This window comes from Nerophis lumbriciformis, linkage group LG12, assembly GCF_033978685.3.
Source record: "Nerophis lumbriciformis linkage group LG12, RoL_Nlum_v2.1, whole genome shotgun sequence".
NCBI lineage: Eukaryota > Metazoa > Chordata > Actinopteri > Syngnathiformes > Syngnathidae > Nerophis > Nerophis lumbriciformis.
The window spans coordinates 4,184,258-4,201,269 of record NC_084559.2 but is presented as its reverse complement, the minus strand read 5'-3'; the positions used below and the strand labels follow the sequence as shown (position 1 = coordinate 4,201,269).

The window sequence follows — 17,012 nt, the reverse complement described above, 5'->3', positions numbered from 1 at the left end:
GATTTGTCCCGGGAGGTTTTCGGGAGAGGCGCTGAATTTCGGGAGTCTCCCGGAAAATTCGGGAGGGTTGGCAAGTATGGCATATATACAGCCTGACCCAAAATATGTTTTATTGTAATTTTGAAGAATTTACCTGAATGTGCATGAACTATTTCTGTTCAAAATTGTTAGAAATGTTAAATGTTTAAATATTAACTGTCAGTTTACTGTACTGTGCCAACTGTACTACTATATGAGTACCTATTTTCTATTGTTTCATTGAAAATAAAACAGCAAAGTCCATTTGGCTGTCATCTGTTTTAATTATGAGACACAATTGTGTCAAAATCATGACTTTTTTTTTTTTTCATGTTCGAAATAAGAAATGATTACTTTAAAAAAGTAGTTTTATACTTGTGAGTGTTGATGACACAGCTTTGCAACAGTTGATATTCTAGTTTCAAGCATGTTTTACTCAATACAGGTCATCAAATCTCAGCAACAAGCTGTAATATCTTACTGAGATCATTTAGGACACTTAAAACAAGTAAAACACTAACATAAAATCTGTTTAGTGAGAAGAATTATCTTATCAGACAGAAAATAAGCAAATATCACCCTTATTTGAGATATTTCATCTTACTTAGATTTCAGTTTTTGCAATGCAGCGTCCCTGCCTGCAGAGCACGACGACAACAATAATGACCCGTGACTACTAGTAGTTGTGGCCCTAAACAATGCAAGATTTCAAAATAGGATATAAATAACTAAAAGCACCTGTTTGATTATTAAATACCTCCATCTTCTTCCTTTCCCTGCCTCACTCATCCTCTGTGGTCATCCTTTTGCTCTCTCTCTCTCTCTCTCTCTTCTTATCTACACTTCTCCTTCCATCATCTCCCTCATTCTCAGCTATCATCTGCTGCTGCTGCTGCGTCTGCCTTAGCCTGCATGATGATGATGATGATGATGATGATATTTCCTGCTCCTCCTGCTGGATTCTGGGTCATGCATCCCCTAAGGACAAAATGTGGGGAGGAGGAGGAGGTGGGGAGGGGAGAGGAATTGTGAGCATGGAGGAAGAGAAAGAGACAACTAACCGTGTCTCCATCAGGTCTCTGATGGAGGCCACCGTGGGTCCAGATCCCAAGTGGTTGTAGTAAGGCCCTTCATCTTTCTCCAGGATTTGTTCTAAGGGGGGAAAAAAAGGTAAATCACATTTCATACTTGAGATAATAGTTCAATTATGTTGTGTTTCCCTTTCGCCGCAATTGGATTTCGAACACTAATTTAGACTCTGATTCAGGAATTTTCACATTTACTCTGACAAAAAAAGAAAACACATTATTATTTATTGAGTAGGGATAATTGCGTTATTATTTATTGAATAAATCCAATTTCAACAAATCCTTGTTGCTAACATTTTTTCTCATTTACAGAATATCGCTTGTGGTTCAAACAATTGTGAAAAACTGTATATTTATATTTTTAACCAATAAATAAAGGTTATTTGTAGGGATGTCCGATAATGGCTTTTTTTGCCGATATCCGATATTCCGATATTGTCCAACTTTTAAAGGCCTACTGAAACCCACCACTACCGACCACGCAGTCTGATAGTTTATATATCAATGATGAAATCTTAACATTGCAACACATGCCAATACGATACAATTACTAAAGTGCAATTTTAAATTTCGCGCGAAAAATCCTGCTGAAAACGTCTCGGTATGATGACGTCAGCGCGTGACGTCACGGATTGTGGAGGACATTTTGGGACAGCATGGTGGCCAGCTATTAAGTCGTCTGTTTTCATCGCAAAATTCCCCAGTATTCTGGACATCTGTGTTGGTGAATCTTTTGCAATTTGTTCAATGAACAATGGAGACAGCAAAGAAGAAAGCTGTAGGTGGGAAGCGGTGTATTGCGGCAGGTGTTGTGCCGGATAACGCACCCCCGCCGTAGAATGCACCCCCTGACTGTTGTGCCGGATAACACAGCCGGTGTTTCATTGTTTACATTCCCGGAAGATGACAGTCAAGCTTTACCATTGGCCTGTGGAGAACTGGGACAACAGAGACTCTTACCAGGAGGACTTTGAGTTGGATGCGCAGACGCGATACCGTGAGTACGCATGCAGCTGCGGCTTCCAAACATGTGTGTTATGATCCGCTGCCCGGATCATATTTTTTGTTTACGTTTTCAAGACACTTGTGTTTTTTGTTAGTTTTGGACTCCTTGAGTGCCTGTTTTGTACACCTGAGTTTGTTGCCATGGCTGCTTATTATTTTCACCTGCCGCGTTTGTTCCCGACATTATTATTTAAGCCTGCCTTCCCTGTCATTCTGTCTTGCTTCGTACTGTGACGACCGGGGTTTCGTTCTCCCAGGATGCAACGGACTTCGGACACAGCGTGAAGGTAAAAGAAATGATTTATTTACGGAATAACTCAGAAGAAACAAAGAAAAGGGGGCTCATAGCACATAAGGTAAAAACTAAGGAAGACTAGCGTGGGAGCTAGCGAGTAACTGAGCCTAGCGTGGAAGCTAACAGGTACAGAGCAAGAACAAAAGTCGTCTACTGTTGCAAAAAGCAAACTACGAAGCAAGACAGAATGACAGGGAAGGCAGGCTTAAATAATAATGTCAGTGATGACAAACAGGTGCGCGTCGGGAACAAACGCGGCAGGTGAAAATAATAAGCAGCCATGGCAACAAACTCAGGTGTACAAAACAGGCACTCAAGGAGTCCAAAACTAACAAAAAAAACACAAGTGTCTTGAAAACGTAAACAAAAAATATGATCCGGGCAGCGGATCATAACAATGTGATCGCTTGCCCGTACGTGCGTGCCGCTATGTGCATGTCACGTACGTAACTTTGGGGACTTTGGGGAAATATATGTGCTGTATGAACTTTGGGGAGGTGAACGGTACTTTGGGCTGTGGGATTGAGTGTGTTGTGCAGGTGTTTGAGTTGTATTGGCGGGTTATATGGACGGGAGGGGGGAGGTGTTTGTTATGCGGGATTCATTTGTGGCATATTAAATATAAGCCTGGTTGTGTTGTGGCTAATAGAGTATATATATGTCTTGTGTTTATTTACTGTTTTAGTCATTCCCAGCTGAATATCAGGTCCCACCCGCCACTCACAACATCGCTCCCACTGCCCTCTAGTCCTTCACTCTCACTTTCCTCATCCACGTATCTTTCATCCTCGCTCAAATTAATGGGGAAATCGTCGCTTTCTCGGTCCGAATCGCTCTCGCTGCTGGTGGCCATGATTGTAAACAATGTGCAGATGTGAGGAGCTCCACAACCTGTGACGTCACACGCATATCGTCTACTACTTCCGGTACAGGCAAGGCTTTTTTATCAGCGACCAAAAGTTGCGAACTTTATCGTCGATGTTCTCTACTAAATCCTTCCAGCAAAAATATGGCAATATCGTGAAATGATCAAGTATGACACATAGAATGGACCTGCTATCCCCGTTTGAATAAGAAAATCGCATTTCAGTAGGCCTTTCAATACCGATACCGATATCAACCGATACCGATATATACAGTCGTGGAATTAACACATTATTATGCCCAATTTGGACAACCAGGTATGGTGAAGATAAGGTCCTTTTTTAAAAAATTAATAAAATAAGATAAATAAATTAAAAACATTTTCTTGAATAAAAAAGAAAGTAAAACAATTTAAAAACAGTTACATAGAAACTAGTAATTAATGAAAATGAGTAAAATTAACTGTTAAAGGTTAGTACTATTAGTGGAGCAGCAGCACGCACAATCATGTGTGCTTACGGACTGTATCCCTTGCAGACTGTATTGATATATATTGATATATAATGTAGGAACCAGAATATTAATAACAGAAAGAAACAACCCTTTTGTGTGAATGAGTGTGAATGGGGGAGGGAGGTTTTTTGGGTTGGTTCACTAATTGTAAGTGTATCTTGTGTTTTTTATGTTGATTTAATAAAAAAACAAAAAACAAAAAAAACGATACCGATAACAAAAAAAACGATACCAATAATTTCCGATATTACATTTTAACACATTTATCGGCCGGCAATATCGGCAGGCCGATATTATCGGACATCTCTAAGGCCGACCATTTCAGATATTTGCATGACAGCATATATAGTCAGTTTTCCCTTTTTTGAAGGGACATACTTTCATCAGTGGCATACTTGCCAACCTTGAGACCTCCGATTTCGGGAGGTGGGGGGGTGGGGGCGTGGTCGGGGGTGGGGCGGGGCGTGGTTGGGGGCGTGGTTAAGAGGGGAGGAGTATATTGACAGCTAGAATTCACCAAGTCAAGTATTTCATATATATATATATATATATATATATATATATATATAATCTACATCCTGAAAATATGCAAACAAAACTGTGTTTAGATAAATAATTGATACTTCAAACTTGCATAAATAAATATTAAGGAATATAACATAACTTGGCTTCTGAGAGTTTCAAAATGTAATGAATAAAATGCTAAAGTTGTTGATAAACAAGCAATTATTTTAATAATTAAATATGGTCATTTTAAATGAATTATTATGATCATTTAAAATCAATTATTTCAAATATGTTTATTTTAATGTATAATTCTATGGCTGGATGTAATAATAGTCAGAAAAAATACAAATAAAAATACAATTAATTTTGATGTTTTTAGCAAAATATAGTAAAAATGTATTTAGTTGTTTTTTTTAAAATTAATAAATATATTTATTTTTAGGTAAAATAAACATAATACTACAATTTATCTCTAGTTTGGATGATTTAGTTCTTGTCACCCTGTTGTCCTTCCGTCATGAAAAAAGGCTGTCCTCACTCAGGTCGCATGGAGCTGGAGGGGGCGTGGCTTCCAGCTCCGGCTGAAAATCGGGAGATTTTCGGGAGAATATTTGTCCCGGGAGGTTTTCGGGAGAGGCGCTGAATTTCGGGAGTCTCCCGGAAAATTCGGGAGTATTGGCAAGTATGATCAGTGGCCTAGTGGTTAGAGTGTCCGCCTTAAGATCGGTATGTTGTGGGAGCCACCCTGCTTGGCACTCAGCATCAAGGGTTGGAATTGGGGGTTAAATCACCAAAAATTAGAGATGTCTGATAATATCGGACTGACGATATTATCGGCCGATAAATGCTTTAAAATGTAATATCGGAAATTATCGGTATCAGTTTCAAAAAGTAAAATTGTATGACTTTTTAAAACGCCGCTGTGTACACGGACGTAGGGAGAAGTACAGAGCGCCAATAAACCTTAAAGGCACTGCCTTTGCGTGCCGGCCCAGTCACATAATATCTACGACTTTTCACACACACAAGTGAATGCACTGAGGGTGGCTGTATAAACAACTTTAACACTGTTACAAATATGCGCCACACTGTGAACCCACACCAAACAAAAATGACAAACACATTTCGGGAGAACACCCGCACCGTAACACAACATAAACACAACAGAACAAATACCAAGAACCCCTTGCAGCACTAACTCTTCCGGGACGCTACAATATACACCTCCCTACCCCTTACAAAACCTTGCCCACCTCAACCCCACCCACCACAACCTCCTCATGCTCTCTCAGGGAGAGCATGTCGCAAATTCCAAGCTGCTGATTTGACGCATGTTAAAAAAAAATAATGCACTTTGTGACTTCAATAATAAATATGGCAGTGCCATGTTGGCATTTTTTTTCCATAACTTGAGTTGATTTATTTTGGAAAACCTTGTTACATTGTTTAATGCATCCAGCGGGGCATCACAACAAAATTAGGCATAATAATGTGTTAATTCCACGACTGTATATATCGGTATCGGTTGATATTGGAATCGGTAATTAAGAGTTGGACAATATCGGAATAACGGATATCGGCAAAAAAAACATTATCGGACATCTCTACCAAAAATGATTCCCGGGCGCGGCCACCACTGCTGCTCACTGTTCCCCTCACCACCCAGGTGTATGGAACAAGGGGATGGGTCAAATGCAGAGGAAATATTTCACCACACCTAGTGTGTGTGCGACAATCTCTATTGTAGCGTCCCGGACGAGTTAGTGCTGCAAGGGGTTTCTGGGTATTTGTTCTGTTGTGTTTATGTTGTGTTACGGTGCGGATGTTCTCCCGAAATGTGTTTGTCATTCTTGTTTGGTGTGGGTTCCCAGTGTGGCACATATTTGTAACAGTGTTAAAGTTGTTTATACGGCCACCCTCAGTGTGACCTGTATGGCTGTCGACCAAATATGCCTTGCATTCACTTGTGTGTGTGTGAAAAGTCGTAGATATTATGTGACTGGGCCGGCACGCAAAGGCAGTGCCTTTAAGGTTTATTGGCGCTCTGTACTTCTCCCTACGTCCGTGTACACAGCGGCGTTTTAAAAAGACATACATTTAACTTTTTGAAATCGATACCGATAATTTCCGATATTACATTTTAAAGCATTTATCGTCCGATAATATCGTCAGTCCGATATTATCGGACATCTCTACTTGTGACTTTTGTCAGCCGCATAAGAAGAACCGGCAGTTTTTAAACCTATGACAATTTGTTGGCATTATTTTCCTCCATTTGTTCATGTTTTTATCTAGATTCTTCTGTCTTCATATAATATTTTATACTCTTATCTCACAGAGCAGCGAAGGTAACTGTGTTGTATGTCTTGACTACCATGACAATAAAACTTGTGTACATGCGGAAATCTTCGCTTCGTTCAAATTAGAGCGTCATGATCCTGTTGATGATTTTTGTTTGGTTTTGTATTGTGTAGTTATATTTATATGCTCATTAATATTCTGTGACTGTAAATTGTTTGCTTGTTGATGCTTTTATTTGTTTCTGTATTGTGTAGCTATAATTATATGCTTTTACTTGTAATTGTATTAAGTTTGTGGACCCCGGGAAGACTAGTGGGTTGTTGTGGCAACCAGCTAATGGGGATCCTTAACATACTTGCCAACCCTCCCGGATTTTCCGGGAGACTCCCGAAATTCAGTGCCTCTCCCGAAAACCTCCCGGGACAAATTTTCTCCCGAAAATCTCCCGAAATTCAGGCGGAGCTGGAGGCCACGCCCCCTCCAGCTCCATGCGGACCTGAGTCCGCTTTCCCACAATATAAAGAACGTCTACAGTAAAGCAGCCCGTCTGCCGTAAACAGCAATGTTGTGACACTCTTAAACAGGACAATACTGCCATCTAGTGCATTTGATGAAAGAACTTTTGTGCGTGCCACACAGCAATACATCATCAGAGGGGGTGTTCAGCATGGTTAGAAAGATAGTGACAGAGAATAGAACAAGGATGGACAATTCAACCCTTAACTCAACAATGAGTAGATGAGTGTTATGTGTGTGTATACGTGTAAATAAATTAACACTGAAATTCAAGTATTTCTTTTATATATATATATATATATATATATATATATATATATATATATATATATATATATATATATATATGTATATATATATATATATATAGCTAGAATTCACTGAAAGTCAATTATTTCAATTATTCCACCCCAACCACGCCCCCCGCCCCCACCCCCCGAAATTGGAGGTCTCAAGGTTGGCAAGTATGATCCTTAATAAAAATAAAAATAAAATCTTAACTCAGGGGGTCAGCAACCTGCGGCTCCTTAGTGCCGCCCTAGTGGCTCCCTGGGGCATTTTTAAAAAAGGATTGAAAATGGAAAAAGATGGGGGGGAAATCATTTTTTTGTTTTGGTATGTTTTTTGTTTGAGGACAAACATGACACAGTTTGTTTACATGTAAAATCTTCCACTTCTTCTCGCATTATGTATTTTTTTTAAATATACAGTCGCGATCAAAAGTTGACATACACTTGTAAAGAACATAATGTCATGGCTGTCTTGAGTTTCCCAATAATTTCTACAACTCTTATTTTTTTTTGTGATAGAGTGATTGGAGCACATACTTGTTGGTCACAAAAAACATTCATGAAGTTTGCTTCTTTTATGAATTTATTATGGGTCTACTGAAAATGTGGGGGTTAATGTTAATGTTAATATTTGCTTACATGTCCCTTGGCAAGTTTACCTGCAATAAGCCATCCACAAGCTTCTGCTTGAATTTTTGACCACTCCTCTTGACAAAATTGGTGCAGTTCAGCTAATATTGTTGGTTTTCTGACATGGACTTGTTTCTTCAGCATTGTCCACACGTTTAAGTCAGGACTTTGGGAAGGCCATTCTAAAACCTTAATTCTAGCCTGATTTAGCAATTACTTTACCACTTTTGACGTGTGTATGGGGTCATTGTCCTGTTGGAACACCCAACTGCGCCCAAGACCCAACCTCCGGGCTGATGGTTTTAGGTTGTCCTGAAGAATTTAGAGGTTTCATTATCCCATTTACTCTCTGTAAAGCACCAGTTTCATTGGCAGCAAAACAGGCCCAGAGCATAATACTACCACCATCATGCTTGACGGTAGGAATGCTGTTCCTGGGATTAAAGGCCTCACCTTTTCTCCTCCACACATATTGCTGGGTATTGTGGCCTAAAAGCGCAATTTTTGTTTCATCTGACATCACATGGACAAAGATAAGACCTTCTGGAGGAACGTCGTAGAAATTATTGGGAAACTCAAGACAGCCATGACATTATGTTCTTTACAAGTGTAAACTGTATATATAATTACCCTATTCTTGTGCTAGACGAGCAGTAATAACACTACTGCCATGCGGGCACAAAAACAACATGTAGCCACGGTGAAAAAAAGAATGTTTGTTACCTTTCGATGACGCATAGTTTGGATAAACGCGAAATGAACAATCAGACGTATCTGATTCATATCCACATATTTGGATTTGAATACAATGGATTTGTACTGTTCACGCTGACATGGGGCAAGGTTTTTCTTTGGACGGTGTCGGAGGCAGATATTTACATATATCCGAATTTAAGTGTTACTTCTTTTATTTCATAGTCATATTTGAAAACAGCTCGTGTTTTTCCATTTCTTCTCTTTCTGTTTGCCTGCAAGTAAACTGTGTGTGTTAACCTTGAGGCTTTGGAATGTAAGAAGGAGAGATAATGTGCATGTGTTTTGACTAGAGAGATTTAAGAGGAGAGAGGGTTTTGGTCGGGGGGACAGACCATCTTAGCGGGGCGATCCGAATGTTCTATGCTGTCTCTGTCAATGTATATATGCAAAGCTTTGCAAATATATTACAAAATACCTATTCTGTCTCTGGTGGTTTTTCAACTCAGCTTTAAGTGTCGTAAAGAGCTTGGGAGCGACTTGTGACTTGAATTCCCTGGGAGGAACAACTGGTCCAAAATGCAACAACGGGCAGAGATTCAGAATTAATCAATTAGAGTTAACACGGTAATTTGACACCACTTTGAAAAACATTAACTTAGTTAAGTTGATTGGCAACACTAAATTGGCCCTAGTGTGTGGATGTGAGTGTGAATGTTGTCTGTCTATCTGTGTTGGCCCTGCGATGAGGTGGCAACTTGTCCAGGGTGTACCCCGCCTTCCGCCCGATTGTAGCTGAGATAGGCTCCAGCGCCCCCCGCGACCCCAAAGGGAATAAGCGGTAGAAAATGGATGGATGGATGGATAATGAACCATTTTGAAGTGGAGTGGGAAGGGTTTTTGGCGACACCAAGTGGCCACAATGATTCATTAAGTCAAACTAATAAATCAAATTATGCCGACACACTTTGTATCTGTAAGTAGTATGCATGGAATTGTTTGAAACTTGTTTATATTGATACATGTGGTGTTTTAGACTGCAATATTGTTTAATTAAGCACACTTTTTACGTATGTCTAGCGTGTGTGCTATTGTGTGCTTAGCTGTTGTGTAGCTGCTAGCTCCTATAAGCCCATAGCCTACCAGGTTTACCTTTCGCAAATGGCTTCGCTAAAATACAAGAAAAGACTAAGCGTGTTTGCGCGTTAGATGTTAACTGGCTGTCATCCATCCATTTTCTACCGCTTGTCCCTTTTGAGGTCGCGGGGGGTGCTGGAGCCTATCTCAGCTGCATTCGGGCGGAAGGCGGGGTACACCCTGGACAACACAGATAGACAGACCACACTCACACACTAGGGCCAATTTAGTGTTGCCAATCAACCTATCCACAGGTGCATGTCTTTGGAGGTGGGAGGAAGCCGGAGTACCCGGAGGGAACCCACGCAGTCACGGGGAGAACATGCAAACTCCACACAGAAAGATCCCGAGCCCGGGATTGAACTCAGGACCTTCGTATTGTGAGGCAGACGCACTAACCCCTACTACAATTAAGCTCGTTTTGGTTACCAGTGGAGCTAGCACTAAATTCAAACAATATGTTTAGGTGTAAAACAAATAATGTAATGTTTTTCTATGGGAAAGAAGAGGTGTCTTTTTAGAGAGAGCTTCTTACTTGTTTCAGGTATCCAGTAATTAATTAATTAAGAGACCGAGTATATATTGATTGTCTGAAGAAATGCAGTACTATTGCGTCGCAGAGATGACATGTAGTGCCTCCTATTGATTGCATGTTCCCTACTACCTAATTTTTTATAGGAACATTTTATTCATGGACGCACAGGTGTAATATTGACCACAAGCTGACTTACCCACACAGGTGCAAGTGGGGAACTCTGCCTGTAAGTCTTTAGAAGGAGTATCCAGCAAGTTCTTGGTGGGGGTGTCTAGATATTGCAGAGGAGACTCCAAGAACCCTTTCAAAGATGGAGAACAAGGCAGGCCGTTCTTCGTTGGTGTGTCGTCCTCAGAGTAGCAAGTGGTGGAAAGTACAGCTACATCACCCGTGGTTTCAATTTTCATCCGTTTAGGCAAGGGCGAACATGGTATGCTGAACGCATCTTCTATCTGACTGTGTTGCTGCTGCTGTTGGATGATGTCCCTCTGTCCCCACATTGGGCTCTCTATGGATGTTTGGCTTGAGGTTACTTCCCTTTGGGCTTCAGGGTTATCTTTGTTAACAGCCATATCCTTACTGTTCATATGAGGCGTGGAGCTGGACTCAGGGGTGTGGATGAAGGGAGTAATCTGGGTGTTAGAAGATGCTGTGAGATTGGGGTCCGGGCCACTGGACTGGGATTTGTTTCTTATCTGAGAAGCCAGATCAGTCGCAGACATGGCTTGGCTAGAAGGTGTGTCTGCAGCAGCTGAGTCCCCAAATTCTGCTTCAAACTGACGGATCAGTTCTTCATACTTGGGGTCTATGTTAATGAGACCCGGTAACTGTGAGGTGTTGGGTGGAGATGTGGAGGTCAGATATGAGGCAGGACTGGCAGTGTTAGGGGCTGAACTAACCACTTCCTCTGGTTTAGCATTGGTTGCATGGGCCATTGCTGGGGGCAGAGAGCCTATGGGAGCCGACGTGTTTGCTGACGAAGCAGAACTCGTTAAAGAGGGAGGCAATGAGAGGTTGGAAATGGATACCTGAGATTGGGCTTGGGCAGGGAGGCCTGCAGCAGCCACCTGAGAGGAGTTACTGTGGAAGGACATAGGGGGCAGTGAACCCGCAGGTTGCAGACTGGTCAGGGTGTTGGCTCGGCCGGTGGTGATTTGAGTCTTAGGCAGGAAAGTTGGCACAGAGGCTTTTTGCTTAGTCTTCTTGATTATAATCTGTTTGGGTTTAGGAAGAGGAGGGCCTGGGAGCATCCCACTCATAGCTTTTAAGACAGGAGATCCATTTTTCTTCTTTTTGGGTTCCTTGGGCTCCTGTTTTATGTTTAGATGAGTCAAACCATTGGCTTCCATCTGTGGCCACCATTTTTTTAAGTTTTGACAAGCCACAGGGGCACCAAAGCCAGACGGATGATTAGAGAAGAGGTTTCTCTTGTAGTGAAGGTGCTGTTGCAGAGCTGCCTGAGTTGAGTGTCTGATGGCTGCTTGCCCAGGAGACAAAGGAGAGCCAGGGTAGTGGTGAGACAGAAACTGCCCATTTGCCACGTTGCCATGTCCCATGGAGGCAGAATGATGGTAGAGCTCGTCAGAGTCTGGCTCTTGCTTTATTCTGGGCAAAGCTGGCTGGTCCTGTGCCTGGAAACCCCCATTCTGGCTTAACTGCTGTGTGACTGGAAGTTTGAAAGATGCATTGCCAGACTTGCTGCTGGTGTCACCCAGCAGCTGTTTGAGCTCTGTCATGGGGTCTGATCTAGCATGAGGTGCACCAGCATAATGGGATAAGGACTCAGATTTCCTACGCATAAATACTTTCTGTTCTTCAGAGCCTCTGTTTGGATCATGCAGCCACTGTTGGGGATTCTGGCCAAAGCCTTGAGGATTTCCTTGACCTGGAAAGGGAGAGGTAGAAGCATGGGGGGGCTGGCCCTGTGACTGGGGTCTATGGTGCTCACAGGACACTGCTGTTTGCTGGTCAGTGTGTAATCCTGGAGGGACGGACTGAGAGCGTGAGGATGGTATTAAGTTAGTGCCATTTGGTGATGGAGATAAAAGGTTTTGGCTATGTTGATGATGGAGGAGGTTATTATTAAAGAGAATGTGACCTGGAAGACCAACACCTTGAGTCCCAGTACCAGATAACTGTGTGAGGGCTTCTATGGCAATGGCTGTCTGTAGACTGACATTCCTTTCCTTGGCTATCGACAGCACCTGGGGAGAACAGGGAATTGGAGGAAGTTTGGAGTAGGGCACTTGGCCAGTGTGTGGGCCTTTTGTTCGCTGTTGCTGTTGGGGGTATGAAGAAGACAAGTGGCCACCATTAGTCTGGAGATAGGACTGGTTCTGCAGATTTGGCTGCTGAATGGTGGACTGCAAATGTGGTGAATCATTCGTCTTGCTGGTGCTTTGAGCCTGACTAGTTGCCAACTTAATCTTCTTCTCCAGCCACTCCAGGTAGTCTGGGCAGTCCGGCCCTTCACAGTTACAGTTAGGCGGCTTGTGACCATGTTTCGCGTGGTTCAGTGCTGTCTGTAGAGTGTTCATGTTTTCTGGAGATTGGTGGCTTGAGTCAGGAGCCAATGAGTGTTTGATCCTAGCCCCATCAGGTCCCATCTCTTGGGTAAACTTCTCATACAGCTGTTTTGTCAAAGGCTGCACTTGGAGGCAAGAAGTAGAGGGAGAAGGTGCTAGGGTGCCAGCAATGGCAGAAAAATTAACCAGATTTTGAGCATCCTCCATATCCACGTGGTGGACATGTTCTCTTCGGTTTCCATGACTGCTGTTGTTCAAAGATGGCTGTTGTTGGTCATTGCCATGTTCTGCCACCCAGCACTGCCTTGGGGGTACACTTCCTGCCCTCTTCTGCTCTGTTTCCATTGATGAATCATTATCATCTGAGTAGCAATTCACACCATTGGATAGTTCCTGGCTCAGCACGCCTTCCTGGAGGCGGTCTGGTGACCCAATTTCCATCTGCTCTCCACCTCTGGGGCCATCCAATGAAGTGACTTTGTGAATACTCTGAAAGACAGAAAGAGGGAAGTTATTTTTTTAATAAATAAAGTTGTGCATCGCTACTTTAAAAATATTTTCTATCGTGTTCAAAGTTTTTCCAAATGAGTCCCTATGGGTTGTGGTCAAAATGCCTCTAAAATTACTAGACAAATGGTCAATGACTTATGGAAAACTGGTTGCTATGTGCCTTTGCAAAGATTTGCAGCCATGTTTTTCAACAAGCCTTTCTTAAACTTTACAGACTTGTGAGAACCAAACGTCGTGATTCTTAAACTCAGTCCGACTTTTGTGGTCAAATGTTGGGGTTTAATAACAGCACCACCATGAGATGCATTTGTACAAGAAAAAATACAGTAGCACAGGCAACACTGTAAGGGTGCATGTTCTGCCAAGTGTCATTCTTTTTGTGAAACAGTTCAGAAGTGAAAGAGTTACACCATGTGTTTTTTAACACAAAAGTTTATACCACAGCCCAGCAACCCGTAAATGTTTTCCCTTCGTCCCTTCGGCATCTTTAAAAAGAGAGTCGCCCAAAAATGAGTCAATTCAGCATGGACGAACTCATTTGCTTGTAAAGTCAAGAAAAAACACGACTTTTGAAAGTTTACAAGCTGCTCCGGGCTATTTTTACATTGTGGGAAAGGTGGTCAAATATCTACACTACTCTATAGGCTTGGTCTCAAAATATACACACACTAAAACTCCCAACTCGAAGCTTTTCTGCACACCCAAACTGACAAATAGCAGAAACAACATTATTCCAGCCTCATCTTCCCTTATCCATGTTTTCCTTCCAACATCTCAAACGTACACTAGAGCACACCCAGCGCTGCAAGGTCAGGTCAAACAGGTTATGAGTAAGTAAGGCAATAACTGTTTCTGCAGAGGAAGTTTTTACAACATGTGATATACATGTCAGTGTTCATACACCAGAAATGTTAAGACTATGCCTCACAGTCCTTAAACTATATGCTAAGAATTACTTGTCATTGGTCATAATAAAGGAATGTTACTGTTGAGGTTGCTTTTGGTCAATAATGTTCTTTTATAGTCAAAACAGTAAACTAAGGATTAGAGTCAAAAGTTATAGTAAATGCTGTGTCATTGTAAGGAACTTTTCAAGCATTTAATTACCAGACTACCAAAATATTCTATGGTCTTTTGAATGCACCTTCTGTGTGGTGTGTCTAGTCAGGGTCCCGGGGGTGTTGATGAGGTGGTTTGGGGTTAGAATGTGGGGGGGGTCTTGAAGGTGGTTGCAGCCAACAGCCGGCAGGCAATACGTGAGAGGCCTCATGTCCGCACTATCAGCGGCATCACACGGGAAAGAGGAAGGGGGTGGGGTCTGTGCACGGCTGTTATGAGAACTGCAGTGTGTTGAAACACAGAATGTCTGCACACACACACACACACACACACACTACACACAGCTCACAGTGACAGTTTATCATGCACACGCAATGTCACTGGCTCAACACCACAAACGCAGTGTGTTTTGTGCAAAACAAAGTGACAGCTGACCATCAATGATAAAACGTCAAAGACCGTAATGCAGTGCCTCCCACGGCACATAGCGTAATATTTCCGTATTTTACTACACGCCAAGCATTCCTTTGTCACAAAGACACACACTTCTTGGCACACATCCAAAAGGGGAAAAAAAAACCTTCACCTCAGGAGCCCTTTAAATCGGACGCATCGCCTCAGCTGACAGAATAAAAATGAAAGAGGGAGGAGACAAAGCACGCGACGCGCGGTGTTGCTAGGGGGCTTCAGTCAAACCCCGATCCCGGGTTCCCAGGTTCTCCCCCCTGGTAGACGGAGCGTGGAGAAGACATCATGACAACATCAAGTTCAACTTACGTGGCCCGAGACTTCCATAGGCGCCGGTCGGAGAGCAGAAAGCCGCGAGGAGGCCGGCAGAGAGGAGCATGAGCGTCGTTTGAGGTGTCAGGACGGCATGCGAGTAATTGGACCGTCTCGGGTTGCGTTGTTGACTTCTTTCATCCGGCCAGAAGGAGCGAGCGGCAAAATCCACGAGCGCGTTCCGGCCACACATAAATAACACACCTCCCCGCCGTCCTCATTCTCTTAGCCTCTCCTTATGGCCGCCACCTTCCCTCTGCTCCCTTCTTTCTCATTATCTCTCTGCTCCTCCCTTCCCTTTTTCAATATCCTCTTTCTCTCTTTCTTTCTTCCCGTCTCTCGGCTACACATGCAGTCGGTTTCTCTTCAATCAACACCCTCCCCCCCTTTTTGCCTCTCTCTCCGTCTATCTCTCTCTATTCCCCTCCCTCTCACGCTGCTTTTACCTCCATCTCCCCTGCTCTCTCTCTCTTCAGTGTGTGCAGAGCGAGAGGCCATTATCTGAGCCACGGCGGGCACGTACGTCGGAATGGAGGAGTGTGCAATGAACAGAAACAGAAAGAGCCGTGGGCTGCGGTCCCTAGGAAACCACATGCCGACTGCCTCCAGCTCCACCTCCTCTTCCGCATATCCCACAGTTCACATCAGCTGTTCCGTTTGTCCCTTTAAAATTGGCGACTTGTTCGAGGAAACGTTACAACCGCTGCCTCGTCCTTTCCATTTCGTCCCCGCGAGCCTGGTTCTTCCATCGCCGCTGGGTCCTTGGCATTGGTATTACGCTGGCAGTCGTGGGAGTGAGCCTTTTCTCCAAGATGGAAAAGGGAATTTTCTGCGAATACAAGGGGAAGGACAGGATGCGGCTACATGGAAGGTACGCCGGATGACACTTTGTCGTCAGCGAGCAGGACAACGTACTGAGGAGAGCGACGGCACAAAGTGGGGATTCAATGGAACAAGTCATAGCAGCTACTAGCCGGATCAAAAGTCACTCTGCTACTTCTCCGATGGACGGAGGCTCCAAACGGGAAGAGCGCTGCCGTTCGAAGAACCCTAACCCAAACACATTAGCTTTCTCCTGTCCTGTCCGTTGAACCTCCGTCGTCGCCTCGCTCTACCCTTGCCTATTGTCGTCAACCCCTTTCCTCTCGCCGAATCGCTGGCTGATCGGCCTCGCGGAGTCTGTCCTCTTGTTTACGGTTGCTGGATTTTCCCATTCGCAGCCAGGTGAATCATGAGAACATGGCCGCCCCGTCCGTTAGCTACTGCCTGCTGTCATTCTTTGACACTACCCAGCGTTAGCCAACTTCCCCGGGCCTGACTTCCTCTCTTTACTATGGGCTTTTCCTCTTAGCCTCCCTCGCTCTCTCTGTTTCTACAGGCTTTTCTCAGTCTGTGTTCCTCTCAGCCCTGTCTCCTTGGAGCTTACGAAACAACTCTCCCGGTCCCGGCGACTGTACATTATCTGCTCCTCACGTATTTTTTTTTTTTTGTACACACGCGCACACAACAGATGAGCGTCAAATCCCGAAATGAAACAGCGCAGCCTGAGCAGTCCAAAGCCAAGGAAGAGAAGTGGAGCATAGGTCACGTGGCAGCAAGAGGACCAATGAGCGCGAGGGAAGGGCGGTGAGCGGGTGAAGCAGGGAAGCCGTTGTTGATGACATGAACGTATCATCGCCGCCATGGTGTCATCATTACCACGAGCATAACATCGTAGGCGTCATGTGACACATCACCAATGACACA

At 43.5% G+C, this 17,012-nt stretch overlaps 1 protein-coding gene across 1 annotated transcript in view; it reads right to left on the bottom strand.

The window, feature by feature from the left end:
- Positions 1–16,727, bottom strand: part of LOC133623025 (methylcytosine dioxygenase TET3-like) — a 64,305-nt gene extending 47,578 nt beyond the window's left edge. The window contains exons 1-3 of the mRNA XM_061985936.2: positions 15,264–16,727; positions 10,589–13,406; positions 1,080–1,170 (exon numbers count right to left, since the gene is read on the bottom strand). Coding sequence (XP_061841920.2) covers positions 1,080–1,170; positions 10,589–13,406; positions 15,264–15,281 — 2,927 coding nt within the window. The 5' untranslated portion in view covers positions 15,282–16,727. The remainder of the gene's footprint in view (positions 1–1,079; positions 1,171–10,588; positions 13,407–15,263) is intronic.
- Between the last annotated feature and the right edge of the window lie 285 nt (positions 16,728–17,012).